Source organism: Hydra vulgaris, chromosome 03, assembly GCF_038396675.1.
Source record: "Hydra vulgaris chromosome 03, alternate assembly HydraT2T_AEP".
In the NCBI taxonomy this organism is placed as follows: Eukaryota; Metazoa; Cnidaria; class Hydrozoa; order Anthoathecata; family Hydridae; genus Hydra; species Hydra vulgaris.
This window is the reverse complement of record NC_088922.1, coordinates 32,149,887-32,171,139: the sequence shown is the minus strand read 5'-3', so window position 1 is coordinate 32,171,139 and position 21,253 is coordinate 32,149,887. Positions and strand designations below refer to the sequence as shown.

The 21,253-nt window shown below is 26.1% G+C and overlaps 1 protein-coding gene across 4 annotated transcripts in view; it reads right to left on the bottom strand.

The window, feature by feature from the left end:
- The window catches only part of LOC101237079 (uncharacterized), an 83,943-nt gene that overhangs the window by 24,821 nt on the left and 37,869 nt on the right, over positions 1–21,253 (bottom strand). For 2 of the 4 annotated variants that reach the window (XM_065792931.1, XM_065792932.1), the window contains exons 7-14: positions 20,270–20,373; positions 19,960–20,073; positions 18,589–18,639; positions 17,689–17,773; positions 17,461–17,516; positions 17,182–17,368; positions 10,765–10,875; positions 7,532–7,741 (exon numbers count right to left, since the gene is read on the bottom strand). In XM_065792931.1, the coding sequence (XP_065649003.1) occupies positions 7,532–7,741; positions 10,765–10,875; positions 17,182–17,368; positions 17,461–17,516; positions 17,689–17,773; positions 18,589–18,639; positions 19,960–20,073; positions 20,270–20,373 (918 nt within the window). The remainder of the gene's footprint in view (positions 1–7,531; positions 7,742–10,764; positions 10,876–17,181; positions 17,369–17,460; positions 17,517–17,688; positions 17,774–18,588; positions 18,640–19,959; positions 20,074–20,269; positions 20,374–21,253) is intronic. The other 2 variants (XM_065792933.1, XM_065792934.1) reach the window with 1 other exon arrangement.

Here is a 21,253-nt window from a genome sequence, read left to right as displayed (position 1 = left end):
TATACCATTAAACAAATATAATTTAAGTGTACACAGTGTACACCTTTGGCGCAACTGGTGGCTTAATGACCGATTGTATTTCTTTTATCAATCACAGGCATACATCGTTTATATTTTCATTCATTAACGGGTGATGCGGAAGTTATCGGACAAAATAAAAACGTCAATAACTTATTTATAAATGAAAAACAAACTACTATTTAATTTGTTTAAATAAAGCATTTATCTTTTAATAAAAATATATTATTTTTTATATGAAAAAACACCACCATCTGCAATTGATCTCAATTTTGCTCTGACGCCTTTCATATGCGACTGTAAAAAGTTTAAATCAATTTCTTGTAGTTTTAGTATAATGCAATCAATCAAAACTTGCTCTGTTGAAGCTTGCCAATCTCCCTCCTAAACCTTCAGTGCCAAATGTCCCCAAAAATTTTCAATTGGTCGTGCTTGAGACACATTTGGGGGATTGGATTCTTTATCAACGTAATAGACATATTGGTCCATCCAATTTAGAGAATCTTTAGAATAATGAGAACTTGCTAAATCTAGCCAAAATAAATAGTTAAAGACTCCATAATACTTGTGAATAAATGGAAGAAGTTGTTTTTCTAAACATTCATTAATATAGATTGATGAATTGATTGCTACAATTCCTACCTTGGAAGTGCGAAACAATGGCTCGGACATACCACGGTCAGATATGGCTATCCACATTAAAATTTTTTTTGGAAATTTCTCTTTTCCTATAAAACGAACACTTTCTGGGCATGTCTTTTTGTTGTTTGTGTAGTATCCAGAATTTCCAGACATGTCCCCTGCAAAACAAAAGTATTTTTCGTCATCGATGACTAGAAGCGATTTTGTGTTATAGAGTTGGTTAACTAGTTTCCTGCTTTTTTTCTTTGCCTTTATTTGTTGTTCTATAGTGTATTTTGGAGTCTTTTCACATTTTCTATATTTAATATTCATTTTTTTTAACTGATGACCAATTGTCGATTGATTTACACCGAATTTAATACCTATTTTTCTTTGACTGACCCCTTTTCGATTGTTGAAAAGTCTCGTTAACTCGGCTTTCTTTTCTCTAGCCCAGGATGTCGGGCAACCAGGGTGCTTTCTATCAGAAAATGATTGAACAGTTTCAAGTCTTTTTAGGTTATCATATATTGTACTTTGAGCAAATCCTTCCTTTTCAAAATGATTTACGATTTTTTTTTTATACTAGGTTTATTTACAAAAAACATTTTTAGTTGCTTTCGAAAAGATTCTCGTTCAGCTGCATTCAACCTCATTTTAAATAATTGTGTTTCAAATAATAAAGTTTATATTTTATAGAACGTTTATGCCTACGCATAAAACCACAAAAACTAATTATTATGCTCAAATAATGAAATTAGGATTTGTCCGATAACTTCCGCATCACCCGTCAACATGTATTTTCATTGTATTTGTACCTAGATCTGTAACAGACATAAACTTCAAGCACATATGAGGCGTTGCTAACAAAAGGGGCACACCAACCAATTTTCGAAAACCTGTTTTCTTTAACCATTTTTACTTTAGTCTGTCATCTACAATATAACACAAGATCAAAATGTCAGTGGGCCTCTTTCTGACTGAAAATACCTTGTTATTTACACGTGATAAAATCTGAAGAAGCACACTTTGTAACGAATAAAACGTTCGTCTGAAAGAGGGGTCTGAAAAAAACCATCAACTACCACAGAGGGGGAGGGGGGTGTAAACTCTTCTACCACGTGGTAGGAAAAAGTGTAATTTCGTGCGCTTACTCAAAACTTGATTTTGGTTGGTGTGCTCCTTTCGTTCGCAAAGCATCATATAACATATAACATTCAAAAATACATATTTTTTTCATTAACATGTATTTTCAATGTGTTTGTATCCAGATCTGCAACAGATAAAACCTTTAAACATACAGCAATCATCTAGGTCATATTTAAAAAATTCAGAATACAATTTGCAAAAAATATTGTTAAACAATGCAGAATAATTAATTTTATAAATCTAGAATTCAGCTGGTGGCTTTCTTAATTTTATGATTTACAATTTTATGTATTAAAAAATTATTTTTTAGAAAAAATCTTTCGGCAAAAGGGAGAAGTTAAAAGAAAGATATCTGGAAATAAAAAATCATCAAACATACCTAATATAATGTCATAATACTTAACCAAACAAATTTTTTTATAATTGTCTTTTAACTAATCTTAAAATTTAGCTTTATATTTGACTGACATTTTCTATTCTGAAAAAACAATTTATTTTAGGTCAACTTAATTAAAATAAAATTTTAATAAAATAATTTTAATGTTCAGAACTTAGACAGAAATAAGAAAAAAAAAACTTAAATTTTAATAGAATAAAATTTTTAAATTATTAAAATATTACAAAAATATTGAATATACATTTGAATAAATTAATTTCTCTCAGTATACAACAGTACTAACTCCAAGTCTGAACCATTTCATTAACTTTATTGTTGATTGGCTGATAATAGTTTATGCATTATACTCAGGAAAAATAAATTAGGAGAATTTAGTAGTATTTGAGAAAATCATCTATACTTTAGGAGAAATTAGGTCTTTTTAGGATGTTTTTCAAATATTAGGACATTTTAGGATTTTTAGGAGGCGTGGCCACCCTGTTGCATAGCTTTTATGGTGTAAAACAAGCATTTAATAAAAAATTTTATATATAGGAAGAAAAAGGGGGAAGTGTGTGTTCATCACTACTAAATTTTAAAACTGTTATCTATTTACTTTAATGAAAAAATGTTAAAACATTTCACCGTCTATATGGGATGTTCTTAGACATGTGATTTTTGGTCCTCTCCCCATTTTAAGGTCTGATTTGCAAATGATGCATTTATTCTGGTAAAATTTTTTTGTCTTTTCTTAATATATATACTAAATGGCAAAAAAATCCCAAGGGCCGACATATTTTATAAATGTTGAAAAGTACGGGATGCCCTAATGTGCACGCATACTTGTAAGCAGAAAACATTAAAACTTTTGAAGTATACATTCATATATTCATAATATAAATACACTTTATAAGTGTTTTATGCATTTCTTTTATATCCTTAAATAAAACTTTGTCTTCTTTTTGAAAAATGATTAAAATAATTAGTTACATAAAAAATGTAACTAATTACATAACCGATAATTATTTAAATAAAATATAATAATATATTTTTAAGTACTAGTAATTTAGCATCATAGGTGCAGTGGTTAGAGTCACCTACCCAGCTAGCACACTTACGTTGGGCCAACATATGTAAAACTATCGCAAACGTCAGTTGTTTTATCCAATGCAAAACCAACGTTGATCCAATTCATTTGTTTAATGATGAAATTAATACCGACGGAACTAAAAACAGCTGGCTTATTTACATTGGTTCAACGTATTTAAAAACATTGCAAAAAATTGTTTGTATTTAGGATGTAGACCCAACGTTGGCCCAACGTTATTAAACCGAAGTTGATTTAATGTGTATAAACCAACGCTGAATTAATGTATGTAAAAATATTGCAAAAAGTTGATTGTTTTTACGATCTAAACCCAACGTTGATCCATTGTATATAACCCAATGTTGATTCAATATACATAAATTAACATTGATCCAATGTATGTAAAAACATCACAAAAACTTGATTTTTTTAACGATCTAAATCCAACGTTGATCCAATGTTATTAACACGTCGTTGATTTGATGTATGTACATACATTAGAAATATGTTGGATTTTATACAGTGGATTAAAATTGCGTTTGCATAGAGAAAAGGCGGATATACAAATATACATTTGTATAATTTATGAGAATTATTTTTCATTTAGATATTTCAGTTCATCATAGATATATATTTTCTAATATTTTTTTTATGTAATGAAATATCAACCCAAAAGCAAAGCAAACATGAATAATCTCTTTAATCAGATGCAACTTAATAATGTTTAATAATATATCTATAAATACATTTATACAACTATACACGTGCATAAATATATAATATTTTATGTTTAAATGTATATACTTAACATAAAACAAATTAATTCGGTTCCGATCAAAGGTAAATACGTGCAAACGTAAAATATAACATTGAATCAACTTAAAATACAACGTTTTGCCAACTTAAAACACAACATTTTGCCAACGTAAAATACAACGTTGTGCCAACATAAAGTACAACGTTGAATCAACGTAAAACATTACGCAATGCCGACTTAAAATACAACGTTGGACCAACGTTGTTTTTTGGTTGTTGGCGATGTCGCATTTGTAACTAAAATGATATAAAAACAACGTTGGCGGTCGATGTTGGGCCAAAGCAACGCACAACATGGTTCTAACGTTTTATCAATGTATGTGTACTAGATGGGTAATATTGCCAATTGTGACAAGAAGTAGCAAAAAATCAACAGAAATTGGTAGGAAAGTTAGCAGCAAATTATAAAGATCAAGTTTTAGAAAAACTATAGCATTGTCAAAAAATTAGATAATTTTAAAAACTTTACACTTGCGTTAGAACAAAATGAGTTTAGTACAGTACAAAAAAGTGATAAATTTTTAAACCAGACAATAGACAAATTAAAACTAATACCATCCTTTATAATGTGTTTGGATTTTTAATCTGTAAATAATAATATAATGCTTTTCTATAAATTTACTTTTATTTTTTATAAATGGTCAGCAACTTGGACATCCTGCTAAAGCAGAGTTATTAACAAGGTCAAAAGTAGCAAGGCCAAGGCCCCACATTACAAGGCCAAGACCAAGGCCAAAAGTTACAAGACCAAGGACAAGGTCAAGAGTTATAAGGTCAAGGCCAAGATTAAGAGTTTCTAGGCCAAGACCTACGCAAATATTTTCATGACCAAACACTTTAATTTTTCCCTTATGTTAAGGCCAATTATTAACAAAACTGTAAGTAGCAAGTGCTGTGACAATAAAACCACATTTTGTAAAAATAGACCAAGGTTATGCACAGAATTCAATGAAATCAATAAGAAAGCATGTATTTTTTTTAATGCCAAAACAATCAAGGCCATGGCCAAAATTATCATAGCCAAGGCCAACAGTTTCAAAGCCAAGACCAAGGCCAAGGCCTCAATTTTTGGCCTTAAGGCCAGGCCAAGGCCAAAGACTAACAACTCTGTGCTAAAGTCTGAAAGTTAAATTATGCAAAATTCAAGGAATTTCGATTGATTTTATTGCAAACTAAAAGTTATAATTTGAATTGACAATCAAAATAAGATTGCAAAAAATGTATTTTTAAAGCCTCATAATAACATCATTATTTAAAAGTCAATGAGAGCACTTTTAAAGCAAGTCTACATTTTTGGGTAAAAATAAAGAGCCATGTGAAATTTTTTGTTGCTTTGTATGTTAAAGTTTTAAAGAACAGTTATGGCAAATGATCATAAAGATTGGCCACTCTAATTATATACATTTACATTAACCAATCATATTTAAACAATCAAAGACATTCATATTCAACATGGTATTATCTAACAAATGAAGTGATTCTCACAGTCATATAATCACCAGGAAACATTTTTTTTTGTTAATTCACCTCCTCATGACCAAGAAGGCCACTACAAACGAGGAGGCAAAGCTATGACTTTTAATGTTGCCCCAGTAGGATTTTTAATATTGAGTCTTGGTCTTGGATTAATAATAGTAAATTATAACTCAAGCTGGTATATAAGGCTTTATTCAGCAAATTAATAAATATATAACCTAAAGATATAATCATATTATAAATAAAAAAACACAATAGTTATCAAATAACAGCAGTAAGTGATATAAATCAGCACTCTGTCAGCATGAACATAGCCACCAGGTTTAAGTTTCTGATAAAAGTTTATTCTGATATTATTGTCTAATACACAATCACCTAGTCAGGAGATAAAAAACTAGTTGTCCCAGCTGGTTTTTAATATATACCAATTATATATTTAATAGTATTGATATGTTTATAACTAAAGCTGTCTAACTTTTTATTTTATAGTGCTTCATAGGAACAAAATAAAGATGGGCCTCCAACTTCAAACATGAGTGAAGTAAATTTTAATTTTTCTAAAGAGCTATATTACCATTTAAGTCTGAAAAAAAGTTCTTTTGTTCATCTGATGTTAGATTTTGGTAAAAAACACGTTTACTTTGTTTAAGTCAAGTCTATTTTTCAAGTTCAATATTTTAATTAAGTACTGTATTAAATGAAAGTAAAAGTTTAAATTCTGTTTTATAAATATTGCATTAAAAATATTTAGAAATAGTAGACATTATTAGGTGGTTTGGTGCCATATTTTATTTTCTCAGTATAGTTATCAAGCTCTATATTGCAGATGATAATACTGATAAAGATCCTCATTTATATACTTTAGCATACCATTCTCTCCTCTTTTTTGGATCGAATTAAAAATTGGAGCAACTTCAATGTTATGAAATGTTATGGATTGCTTTAATAGTCTTTACGTCTTCTTCTTTTAAAAGCTGATTTTCCAAAAGAAACTCTTTAAATTTTAAATCCACATTAATTTTCACATCTTTTGGAGTAACTAATGACATAACAACTGTTTGAAATAACTTAATTCTTGTTAAAAAATCAATAAAATTTCTAACAAAACATACAAACATTTTAATTTTTTTTGCTGAAAAATTTCTGATTTATGTTTTTTCTGCCTTCAGGTATGAGTGCACATGTCTTTTTGAAAACAAGAATGTAAACATTTGCAAGTTCTCTCTCTCTCTCTATATATATATATCATATATATATATATATATATATATATATATATATATATATATATATATATATATATATATATATATATATAAATATATATCATATATCTATAGATATCATATATCATATATCATATACCATATATATATATATATATATATATATATATATATATATATATATATATATATATATATATATATATATATATATATATATATATATATATATATATATATATATATATATATATATATATATATATATATATATATATATGTATATATATATATATATATATATATATATATATATATATATCATATATATATCATATATTTAAATATAAGACCATTTTAAACTATTTTTGTCTTTTATATATATATATATATATATATATATATATATATATATATATATATATATATATATATATATATATATATATATATATATATATATATATATATATATATATATATAACTTTATATCAAAGAGTTTTTGTTAACAACTAGCAATGAAAACCAGAATAAAAAACTTGATCAAAACAGAAAATAATATGTAAAGGAAAATCTTGTAAACTAGATAAAATAATTATATATTCAATTTTGTATATTTATTTTAAATATTCTTTGCCAACAAAACCAAAATCTTTGTCAACAAAGCTTAAATATTTAAACTTTTATTTTTTTATAATATATAAAAATTTATTTTTAAAGTTTGAATAAATTTTAATATTAGAAATAATTCTATTCCAGACCTGGTAAGGTGATGTAAGCAAAAGCATAACTATTTTAAAGATAAATGTTAGGTTGCCACCAATATTAAGAAATTTAGCAAGAGACTCTGCAAACCATCCAGGTGTTTTAAAGTCTTGAAAAATATTATTCTGTTCAAAATCTTCAATTCTTTTAACAAACGAATCATATTTGCCAGCAGCACAAAGAGAATTCAGTAAATGTATACTGCACTACAATATAAACTTTAACATAAAATAAAAAGTTTTTACAAACCATTTAAAAAATAATCCTAAATAAAAAATTTAAATTATTACAGCACTGATACATTTTAATGCCAGATGTAACAAGACAAACAAAAAAATTAAAAGCTATGTTTCATACATAATAATATAATATATTTCAACCAACAAAAAAATTAATATATATAGCACATATAAAAATATTACAGGCCTTGTTAAGAAGCCTTATACAGCTCGCCATTTACATATCAAAAAGCTATTTGCAAACGCGCTCAGCAGTTTTAGGTTAGATAAAACTTTTTTAATTTGGAATTATTTAAATTATCTTTTAATTATTGTTTGTATAACAGTTATTCAGAAAATATTAGATTGTAAAAAAATGCATTTAACTGCAACTGTAAATTTTTTAAGGAAATTTTTTTAATCATCTGCTAACTAACTCGTTGCGTAAAAATTACTAGTTTTTATTTTTATTTTTTATAATTCACCTCCCCAAGGCCGAGAAGGCCACTACAGATGAAGAGGCTACTTGTGGTTATAACCCTCTCTCAACTCTTTAACTCCGAAACACGAACCTTGACGAACAAGGCCGCTGCGCGGAGAAACAAGTTGAGCGCGGTACTACCAGGGACGTGGCGGGAATCGAACTCGGAACCTCTTGCTCATGAAGCGAGCGCTCTACCACTACACCACTACCTACTAGTTAACTACCTAAAACATAATTCTTTCCATCATAAATTTAATGTCAAATAAAAAAACTTTCTTATAAAAAGAGGGAAGTGTATTTGTTTAATTTTTTAACTTTTGTTTAATAATTAAAAAAAAAAAATTTTTTCTTTTCAATTCAATATCGTATATAGTTCTTTTGACATATTTTGACAATTTATTTATGATAAAATTACATTTACAAATATCTTATTGATAACTGATAAAATCCATCTACAGATTGTTTATAATCTTTATTTAAAACTACATTAAATACGTAAAAAATAAAATTAATAATTTTGTGATAAACAAATAAAAGATTATGTTAAATATAAGATGTTTTTAAGAAATAAAAGAAAATAGATATAAAAAAAATTAAATAAGGAAATATAACCTTTTTCTAATACCGAATTTGGATTTTCTAAGTAATTTTTCTTAAACTAGTTTTAATGATTTTAAACATGGTTTAAAATTAAATTAAATTACAACATGGTACTTTAAAATAACGCATTTTAACTTTTAAAAATGTAAATATCAAAGTTGTGTTAAAGTTACATTACACATTACAGTTATTAGCATTACACATTTTCGTTATGCAATAAAATCTCATAACAAGGCCTGATATATTATTAAATATATATTGTGATCTTTTTCATAAACAGTGCTTAAAGTAAAAATGTTTTGTTACAATAATAATGTTACAATAAAAGGTCATGAAAAAGATTATTATTATTAATTAAAAAAATGTTCTTAAAAACTGAGCAGAAATATTTTGAATTATATTGCAAAAACTAAGATCATCTGAAAAACTAAGATGGCATCTCAAATTTAACAAATAATTTATCTGATGTCTTGGTGTCTTAATTATCTATTTGAAGCTGTTTCTATTAATTGTTTTTAAAAATCAATTGTATCTTAATTGCTTATTTATAATTGTCAATTTTTTTTATACTTAAACCTTAATTTATTTACATGTCATTTGCAAATATTAATTGTTTTCTTAAAGTGATCCATAAGTGCTAGGACAAGTTGTGTTTATATCATAAATATTCCTTAAAAAAAAGTTGTATGTTAATTAAACTTTCCATAACAAATTATTTATCAAGATATTAGCAAAAAAACTTATAATTTTTAACAACATTTTTTTTCTTAAAGGTTAGTTTCATTTTGTTAATGCTTTTTTAAAAAAAAATAGTGGTCTGATTAATGAACTTTTGTAGTTAATAAATGACGTCAATACAAAAAAGTTTATTCAAATAACTTAAGCTCGCGTTATAAATGTTATGATTAGGTTTTCCTTTTTGCAATTAATTTTTATTTAAAAGAATTTTTATAAAACCTTATGTAATAGTATAATAACCGAATAAAAATAACAGTATCAAAATAATAAAGTAAACATTTTAAAAGTCTAACTTATATTTATTTCATTTTAAAAACAAAACTAATATTAGTAAACTAATATATAAGTGCTATAAATATAAAATATGTAAGTTTAAAAATCATACTGATATTTGTATGTAAGTTTAAAAATCATACTGATATTTGTATGTAAGTTTAAAAATCATACTGATATTTGTATGTAAGTTTAAAAATCATACTGATATTTTGTTCTGATATTTGTTAAAAACAAGTTCTACTAATAAAATCTTAAAAAACTGAAACTTTTTTTTTGGATTTAGAAAGAAATAATGAAAGTGAAATAAGTTAATGGAAATAAAAATAAAACAAAGTAGAAAAGCCGTAATCTTTGTTTAGTTACAATTTTTATTTTGTTAAAAGTCTCCAGCTGAACTAAAATTTTTAATGTAGCTTACATATCTTTTTATAAAAGGGGAAAACTTTATCTAATGGGGAAAACCAAATCTAGTCTTATTGTGTAAATTGTTGAAAAAACCCTGCAGTAAAAAGATTTATTAGATAATTTATTATATAAATATTATATAAAGATTATTCAAACTTGATAATTGTTGTTGTTGTAAATGTTAATTTAATTTAATTTAGAGTTAATATTAACCTCTAAACCGGAAGAATAATGGCAAAATAACAAATGTTTTTTGTTAACATCTTAATAAATAAATTGTTTTGGTAATTTTAATAAACTCAAAACTTATTTTATTATGTTTATTTACAAAATAAACATAACTTGTCTCAGCTCTTGGGAATCTATTTAAAATAGTTTATTTCATTTATGCCATTTATCAATTTTCTGAAATACTTCTAAGTTCATTTTTAAACAATGGTGTATACAATGTATACAACAGCTCATCTAAAAACAACAATGTATACAACATAACTTAAATAAAATCTACCTCTGGTGTTGTTTTTACATCTTTTGCTTTCATAATACCATACAATTGTTCCGCCACTTGCAAAAAGTCAGAGCCTTTTTGGCAACATTCAACTACTAAGGCATTCCATGACTAAATATATATAAACATAGACATACATTTATGTATACACACACAGCAAGAATGGAACTTAATCATGTGGTTTTGCATTTTATTTTAAACTTAAATAATAATAAAAATAACTGAAACAAAAGTTTTTTTAACTTATCATGGCTGCCACTTATTTATAACTTTTCAACAAAATTATTTAAAAAAAAAGCGTTTGTTATATAACTTTGGCTTCTTTTCTTAAGTATTAATTTGCATGCATATAAATTAATTATACAAAACTATTTTATTGATAATTTGTTGTCAAAATAAATGTTTTTGATTTTTTCAGTTTATAAAATATCTATTTTACTATTGATTTATAGTTCTAGAAAATTATTTTTAGCAATTAATAACATTTTTGAAAAAAAAAAAGACATTAAAAGCACTGTTTATCAAACAGTATAGCACCTAAAAGTAAATATTTCTTTATTAAACGCAATTAAACAAGGAAATATTTATAGAAAAGTCCAAGAACTTAGACAACAATTGAACAACAAATATTTTATTTTTAGTGGTAGGAGTAATTGTAAAGAAATACACACAATATGAAGCATTTAACTTTTTAAATTTTTACTAGATGAGTACAAAAGCTGACTTCAAGAGATGATAGAATATATTAGAATATATTAGAATATGATTAAAAATTGATTTGAAAGCACATAAAACATAGCATCTGAAAAACATGAAATACAATTTCACTGTAATATTAATTAGAATTTGCATTCATAAAACAAGGTTTAGTGAAAATATAGCTCGCTAAAAAAATATTTGTAAGTAAAAAATCGTATGAAGTAAAGAATGAATTTTGCAAAAAAGTATTCAATACCAGTATAATTTAAATAACATAATAACATAAGTTCATAATAACATTTAGTTCTTTAGTTTGATGAACCCAACTTTAACTGACTTTATAATAACATTTAGTTCCTTATTTTTATGAATCCAACTTTAAGGACTTAATAATAACATTTAGTTTTTTAGTTTGACAAATTTAACTTTATAAAAAAGTAAAAAAAGATCTTTGGTTTGATTTTTAACTCCAAAGCCAAAGAATAATTTCAAAGCCGTATGTTATTATAAAATGACCACAATTTTGCAATGGCACAAAATTCCACTAGCTTTTAGACTGATTGAAGAAGTTAAATAGTATTATCCAAAAATTATCGAAATTTAATAATTGATTTATCGAAAAACCATCAAAATTAAGACATAAGTTTCTCAGCCAAAATGTTGAAAGAAATGTAAAACTTGTAACTAAAGTTTCAGCATCTGTCGTTGAAAGAAATGTAAAACTTGTTACTGAAGCTTCAGCGTCTGTGTCCCAACACAATTGCAGAGATAAAGTTATTCAAAACTAAACTCCAGGAAATTGATTTAAAATTTCACTTCCAAAAAATGATTTTAAATTTTAATGTTTTATATTTTTTATTGTGGTTTATATAAAAATAGAACTGCACTTCAATTGTAAAGCTTTTATATCTTGATAATTAATTTGAACATAGATGTAATAAATTGAAAGTATCTGTTGTCATATTTTTGTAATTTCAAAAATATAGTTTTTAGGAAAAAAAATTTATCTCAATAAAAAATGTTCTAAATTTAGGTCTGCATCATTTGGTACCTAATTGATGCTTGTAGCTTATTTTAAAATGCATTTAAGTTTATTTTTGCATTTTTTACCCATAAAGATGTTGAAAACTTTACATTTTGAGACTTCAGAGAATCCAAGTGGGTCAACTAAAACTTGTGACCACTGACATTTTTTCATTAATGTGTTTTACAAATCATAAACCAAGTATTAGGAGGGAACACTTTTTGATTTGTTAAAATTTTTTATTTTTAAGCCCACCTTATTCTTTTGTTTGAAGAATCCAACTTTACTGACTTTATAATAATGTTTAGTTCTTTGGTTTGATGAATCCAACTTTAACTGACTTTATAAAAACATGTTTAAAGTTTGAAAAATCATGGGCAAAGAAAGAGGGGCAAAGCTTTTTAATTGAGTTATATGAGAAGTTAAAGATGGTGGTGGAAGTGTCTTCTTATGAGATTGCATAGCATGAAATGTTAATTTTTTATAACAAAACATTGAACTGAAAATTGATATCTTTTGCTAAAAAACTTAGGTTATAATACAATTTTGTGTTTCAACAAAACAATTGCAAAACATATTGCTAAAAATACAAGTTTTTTTCCAAAGATTTAAATCCTATAGAGCATTTATAAAAAATAAGAAGAGTAAAAGAACACTGTTAGTAAATCACATTTAATCAAATGTCTTGTAGAACCTAGGAAAAAATGCTTGCTAGATGTATTTATAGCAAAAGGATGATCAACTAAATATCAAAGTATATTAATAAAGTATAAAAAGGATTTTGTTTGTCAATTATTTTAATAAACTATTTTTTTAGGTTTAAACAATAATGCTATTATTGTACATTTGTTATTAATGGAATTTATTTCATACTCTTTCATTACATCTATTTTTGTACAATTATTTTTAATGCAAGTATTTTTAGCCCTTCTTTTTTTCTTTTTTTTTTGTTGTTGTTAAAAAATGACTCTCTCACTGGGTAGTGTGTATATATATATAAAAGTTGACTTTAATAAAAAAGGAAGTGTATAAACTATTTTTAAAAATGTATTTTAATTTAATTATATATTAGCAATATTTTGCTGACCTATTGTGGTCAGCATTATCAGGTAATGAAAAAACCCTTGAAAAATTTCATAAAACAAACTGATAAAAAAGAAGAGTATAAAAAATGTAATATATACAAATCAGTCAAATAATATAAATGATGTCAGATAAATTTTGTCAAAAACAATCTTATTAAAATAATCATAAACTATTTAGACTATGATTCAAAAAATGCTTCATCTAAACAATTAGATAAACAACATTTTGTTTAGCTACCTTGAATGCCTATTATTTGTCTAAAACTCTGAAGTGAATTTAGAAAACAAAGCATCAGAGTAATATTTACATCAGCTCCAAATTTAAATAATATATTATGCAACAAAACAAAACTAACTTTAAACTCAAATCCGGGTGTTTATCAACTTGGGTGCTAATGTCGATGTACATATATTGGCGAAAACAAACAAAATAATAATTTAAAGAAGTGTTAAATACTCAAGAGCTGGTAAAAATGAAAAATGCACTTAATAGCTTGTAAAAATGAAAAATTGAAAAGTTCAAAAGCATTCTAAAAGTTCAGGAACATTGTCGTGGTAACTTTAGTTGGCTAAATCTTAAGACCTTGGCAGTCATTCTAGAATATCAGATGAGAAAAATTAGGGAATCTGTGAAGAGTAACAGAGCAAGAGTTCAACATATCCTGCTACTGGTAATGTACAACCCAAGTACAATCTGTTTAAAGTCCTGCTGACCTGTACGATATGGTTTTTTAGGCAAATGTATGGAGATACCAACTCAGTTCTAGTAAAGACTAGAAATGTCTCAATACAAATACTCATCTTGGGCAGACTTTAAATGTATCCAGTTACTGTCTTGTAGAAGACCTCCTAGGTAAAGATTTAAGGGGCAAACAAATTCTATCTGTTGACCAGCTTTACACCTCTTCTTCATCTATTAGGCTAGCATAGATGTATTTATAACAAATTGCTTTTAGTTTAGGATGTTGAATGCTGGATCTTCTTGACTCAATGCATGAGTTTTACTTGTGTCTCTATTTTTATGACAAGACAACTCATTCTATGATCTCCTAATGAGGGTACAGGTCTGAAACTCAGTAATATGGTTCTGAGGCCAGTTAGTAGTCAGGTTTCCTTAACTCTGTGGTAGCTCTCAGAGAGGCTGAATCCATCAACAGCTGTAAAATAACAGGGTACTAACAGCACCATGTTGTACATAAATAGTGTCCCTGTTCATACTTTTGATGTGCATTGTCGAGGCCACATTGTTAAGGCTTAGGATTTATTAATAATGAGGTCATTGCTTACGCTGTTATATAGTGCAATGAGAACTATCTGTGCTTTGAGTCAAGACTTATCTTGTGATCTTAGACTTGATATTGACTTATCTTTTTTTAATTAGTAAAGACTCGAATAGTCACATGCTAGGCCTGGGTATTTACATTCACTGAAAACTCACCTATTTGTCAAGAAACTAGGTTTGAATCCACAGACTATTCTTTTATGTGCTATCGTTTAGCACAAATTCACTCTATCACTTTCCTCTTTGTTCTATATCACTCTCCTCTATCTCAAAATTGCACTCTTTTCAATGTTATTTCAGATGAAATTGACCAAACCTGTTCTCTATTTATCCTTCAACCAATATCTTTGCTGTTGGTGATTTTAACACTCACTGAATGGCTTTGTTCTAGTATTAGTGACTCAATAGGCGTTAAGGCCCACATTTTTTACCTTTCTCAATCTCTAACTCAAATAGTCAACTTTCAAGTTTACTTTCCAGACAATCCGAATCATTTACCTTCTCTGCTTAACTTATGTCTTGTTTCTATCCTAATAAGTGCTCAGTTTCTCTACAATTACCCTTAAGTGCTTCTGATAACATTTTGATCTCTCTAAAACTATTATTTTATTCTTCTTCACCCCCCTATCATTGCACCTCTTATAACTACCTCAAAGCTGACTGGAACACTTTCCATGATTTTCTTTGTGATAGTCCTTGGATAGAAATCTTTCGCCTTCTTGCTAAAAAAATGTGTTTTTTAAACAACTTTATTCTCTCTTGACAATTCCAAGCCAAGCTTAACTCTTCTCCATGGTTTTCCTCTCATTGTGCTGTTGCAACCAAAGCTGAACTGTTTGCTAAGAATTAAGAGGAATATCATCTCTTGATTCCACTAGTTGCGTTCTACCTGATATGGCCGGCAAACAAGTTGATCTATTGCTTGACATTTGTATCACTCCAGCTTCTGTATCTAAAGTAATTTCCTGCTTAAACTCTTCTACAGCTTGTGGTCTGGACAACATACCTGTTATAGTCTTGCAAAAGTGTTCTCCAGAGCTGTTTTTTATACATTCAAAACTATTTAACAAGTGCTTATTAGAGTCTTGTTTTCCAGCCTGCTGGAAAGTTGCATCTGTTATCCTTAATTTAAAAAATTCTGTAGAGCGATCTGACTCATCTAACTACCGCCCCTTCAGTTTTCTTCCTATCATAAGCAATGTTTTTGAGTCTTTAATTAAGAAAGACCTAATCTCTTATCTTGAAACTAATAATTAACTTTCTGATTGTCAATATGGTTTTTGATCATCTCATTCTACAGCTGATTTGGTAATGGAAACAACAGATAGGTTTTATTGTGCATTAGATAGATGTAGCATTAGATAGAGGTTAAGGCCATTGCTCTTGACATTTCTAAAGCTTTTGATAAAGTTTGGCATGCTGGTCTTCTCCATAAGCTCTTTTCATACGGTGTATCAGGTAACATCTTGAAGAATATTGAATCCTCCTTTATCAACCATAGTATAAAAATTGTCTTTAATGGACAGCACTCTTCTTCATATCCCTCAACTTCAGGAGTTCCTCAAGGTTCTATACACGGCCTAATATTTTTTAAATTTACATTAACAATTTCCCAGAAATTTTCACATCTAAGGTGGCATTGTTTGCCCAATGATAATACCATTTATTTTTGTCTTGATAAGAAGCCAACACTCTCAGATTGCTTGGAGGGGGCATTTGAGCTTAAAAAGGATCTCACTTTTGCTACAGCATGGGACTCTCAGTGAATGGTGAACTTCAACTCAGATAAAACTAAATTCTAATGTTAAACAGTAATGTACTTAATGAGCTATCTACCCTTTATCTTCTAAGACCAACTCTTACTTTCTTCAAATTCATTGCAAATCAATTGCAAAATTAGCATCTGCTAAGGTTGCATCTCTTTATCATGCTTTTATATTACATCACTTTTATATTTATATTATTTTATATATATATCACTTATATATATATATTTTTATATATATATATATATATATATATATATATATATATATACACATATAAATATATATATTATTATTATATATATATATATACATATATATATACATATAAATATATATATTATTTTATATATATATATATATATATATATATATATATATATATATATATATATATATATATATATATATACACACATACAAATTACATAAAACAAACCATTGTAAAAGAAAATATTAAAAGGTAAAAAATATATAAATTAATAAAATAATATAAAAAAACAATACATAAGTAATAAAAAAAAAATTGATTCTACTAATTAAATATGAAAATTATCTTACAATCGAACATTGCATTGCTATACAAGTAGGTAAGCGATTTAATATACTAATCCTAGTTTCAGCATCATTAAAATCATAAATCGATGTTAGTAACTTTTCAACTGTTACTATTGGTAAAATACTTAAATTTGGCAACACTTTGAGCAAATCAACAACATTTTTTATAGTCTCAGCAGGTGAATATAACCTATAGCAAAAATAAAAAACAAAACTGTTAAAAGTTTTCAGGAAAGAAGAAAAAAAGTAGTTCAAAAAAAAAAAAAACGAAAAAAAAATTACTTTAAAAACTTTGTTAAAGATGCTTCAGCCAGAAACAAAGTACCATTTATTAAATTCTATTGAAAAAAGTATAAGACTTTTATATTTTTGCTTATAACATATATATATATATATATATATATTTATATTTTATATATATATATATATATATATATATATATATATATATATATATATATAATATATCTTAATTATAACTTTAATAAAAATATTTTTTTTCAAAAGTACCTTTTGGAAAATAGTCAATTCATCTATCTTGAACTTTGTTTCGATAATAGATAAATCAACAACTGCAAATATTTTGTTCATGATTCTAAAACAAATTTATTCTACTAAGTTCAGATAAAAATGAAATAATGTTAGAACAAAAATATTTCATTAAAAAAAAGTCACAAAAAAAAGTCTTAAAAGAAAGTTAAGATTAGTATTCGATTTTATGTTTCTTGAAATTCAAAATACTAGTAAAAAGTTTGTTTTGTAATATTGAAAGAAAAAAAAAAAAAGAATTAAAAACGTTGATTAGACAATTAGATATTTTTTCATTATTTTTGTATTTCATTATTGTATTTTTTAACTTTTATTAATTACATAATATGTTTTCATAACTATTACTGAAAAGCCACAAAATAAGGGGTACATAGATTTTATCTATAGCGGTACATATATATTATCTATTATTGTGTAACATTTAATACATTATCTATCAAAGGGGTCGTCCATAAACTACATACACCAAAAATTTAGAAATTTGTATGTTTGTTTGGCCAAGAGGCAAAAGCTACCGGTTATTTAAAAAAAAAAATTGTTTAAATGACAAATCAAACAAAAAGTAAACTTTATTAAAGAAAATGTTTTTTTCAAGCACCCTCCTTAGTAGGTTGGTAAAAAACAAATCTTATGCGAGATCAGTATTGAAAGCAAAGCCTAAAATCCAGTGCTGGGACTAGGTCTATGAGCGTCATTTTATGGATGACCCTTAACTATTGATGTATATTAGGCATCAACAATAAATATCTAAATATACATATTCAAATATACATAAACATGTAACATATTTAAATACTATAATACATATTTAAATATATAATTAATCTGAATTAAATGTGAAATAATAAACAACAGATTTACTTATCAGAATTGATAGCAGCACTTTTAAAAAATTCCCAATGATCAAATAACCTAAAAAAAATAAAAATAAAACTATAATACACATGTATACAAAAGACACACATACAAACACACATGAAAATAATTAGCAGTAATATATTTTCTGGGTTTTTTTAATTTGTAGGAAGTGGTAACAAATTTCCCCTTTGAGTGGGTATGTATCGAATGTATAATTTAGTTATGACTAACAATGTATGTAAGTTATAATTAAAAAAAAAGATTAAAAATAATCATTTGTAAAAAAAGAAACAATTTAAAAAATCTCAAAGAAAAGTTTAAGTTCCACTTTCATGCTTTAAAAAACTTAGGAATTAAATAAATATTTAAAATTAAAACATTAACCTTGCTACTTCAACCTATTAACCTCTACTTTTTCTTTTTTTGCAGTCCTTACACTGTTGCAGGAAGGTGTAAAGATTTGAACCTCAACCTCTTGATTGAGAGCTAAAGGTTATATCACTAGCATACTACCATTGTGTATAAAATATTAATGATTTCAAAATAAAAAAACCATCTGTGGGGGCTTCAGCACATATATTGATTGATGGTTTGTAATAGTATAAACAGTATATACATAAATATATCTGAGTATCTGGATTATCTGAGTATCTGGATCAGCATTTCAAAAATTAAATTGAGCAATATATATATATATATATATATATATATATATATATATATATATATATATATATATACACACATAGATATATATACACATATATACACACATATATATACACACACACACACACACACACAATTAACACAAACTTGTTATCTCGAACTACAATTTTAAACTTGATATAAATATAAAATCAAAATTTGAAGACATTACAGAGAAATATTAACAGACAAATAGAATTGTTACAAACCAATAAAAATTATATTACAAATTATGATACCATAAATAGCAAAAAAAAAAATATAAATAAATTAAAAAAAAAACAAAAAAAAAACTAGATTGACAAATTTATATTATAATCAACAGTTTGTTTATTCAAAGATGGGTTTTCCCATTTAATATGGAGTGCTTCTTAAATTTTCAATTTGTTTTTGTTAGAAGCAGAAAATTTTAAAATGATTAGTTACTTAGACTTTTACAATTAACAATGAAATTAAATGCTTATAAACATTAGATTGAGTTTCATGAACAAACAGAACGGAGGTTACTGCTGCCCAAATTTTTTCTTCGTATAGCCCCTGATATTTATATATATATATATATATATATATATATATATATATATATATATATATATATATATATATATATATATATATATATATATATATGTGTGTGTGTGTGTGTGTGTGTATATATTCACATACCTTCCAGAACTATCAATGCAGATAAGAAACACTTCCTCCCATTTTTTTTTTATCTCATCAAAAGATTTAGTTTTGTTTGACACAGTCCAAAATTCTTTCAGCAGCTCAAATGCTCTAATAATAATTATATAAAAAAATATATATAACAGCAAAAAATTGCAAAAAAAATAACATTAATTAATTATTAATTAATTAATTAATTAGACTTTAAACTATACAATATATTTCTAAAAATGATTTAAAATTTTTTTCTTATGTTCCTTCTAACTTCCTAAAAACTTAATAAAAGTAACAAGAAGCAAAATATTACCGCTCAAAAATTCCAGATTCAGCTTGAATTTTTGCACAGTAGTATAAACTATTTTCTTTTAAACAGTCAATACTCTTCATCATCCTCAGACATTCATATGCAAACTAAATGCAAAGTCATTGATAATGATATCTTAAATTATGAATTACTGAATCATAAAGTCAATTTTTTAGAGCATAGCAAAAATTATTCAAAATTTAAATTATGATATCTTAAATTAATAAAATTATCTTAATTCACATTCATTCTCAAAATACAAAATCATTATAAAAATATAGAAAATAAACAGATTTCCGCAGGTAAAAAAAATTGTAGGTCGCAGATTTATATTTTGTTTAGGTTATATTTTGTAATAGATAATAATTGCTGCAATTAAAATTGTTATATATTAAAATTATTTTGAATTTACTTGGAATATAATTTACAGTAGAATTACTTTAAAATTACCTAATGTTGTATCGTTAATAAAATACAACTAATAGAAAAATAACAATATATAACATCTTTTATATGTAAGCCATCTTTATATATTCATTTTATACAATTGCCACGTATATATAAAAACACTGTTACTGCTCATCCGCAAATAACAAAGTTTTGTGGCTTCACATTTCTGAAACATATTGGCTTTTGGCCCCTTGTCGACCGTGTACTTCTTCAATTCTGGGTACGCTATTCTTTAGTAGCAAGATATACATATTAGATTTATCACTATTGATAGGATTGAGTTTCTCATTATTGATGGGATCATAGCGCATATTATCTTCATTATTCATAACTCAGTTAGGCGTTTGTTTAATTGGTCACAGTCTGCTAATGTACCTGAAGAGTTATTCATCAATATGATTGCAGTGTTTTGCCCAGCCTGAGATATAAATGAAGCAGGTTCAAGTTTTGAATCTGTTCTTTGGTGATACCACAAGGGTAATCCACTGTCAAAGCTCATAATGAGAGGAGATCATAACTGCCTCCCCAATATAAACA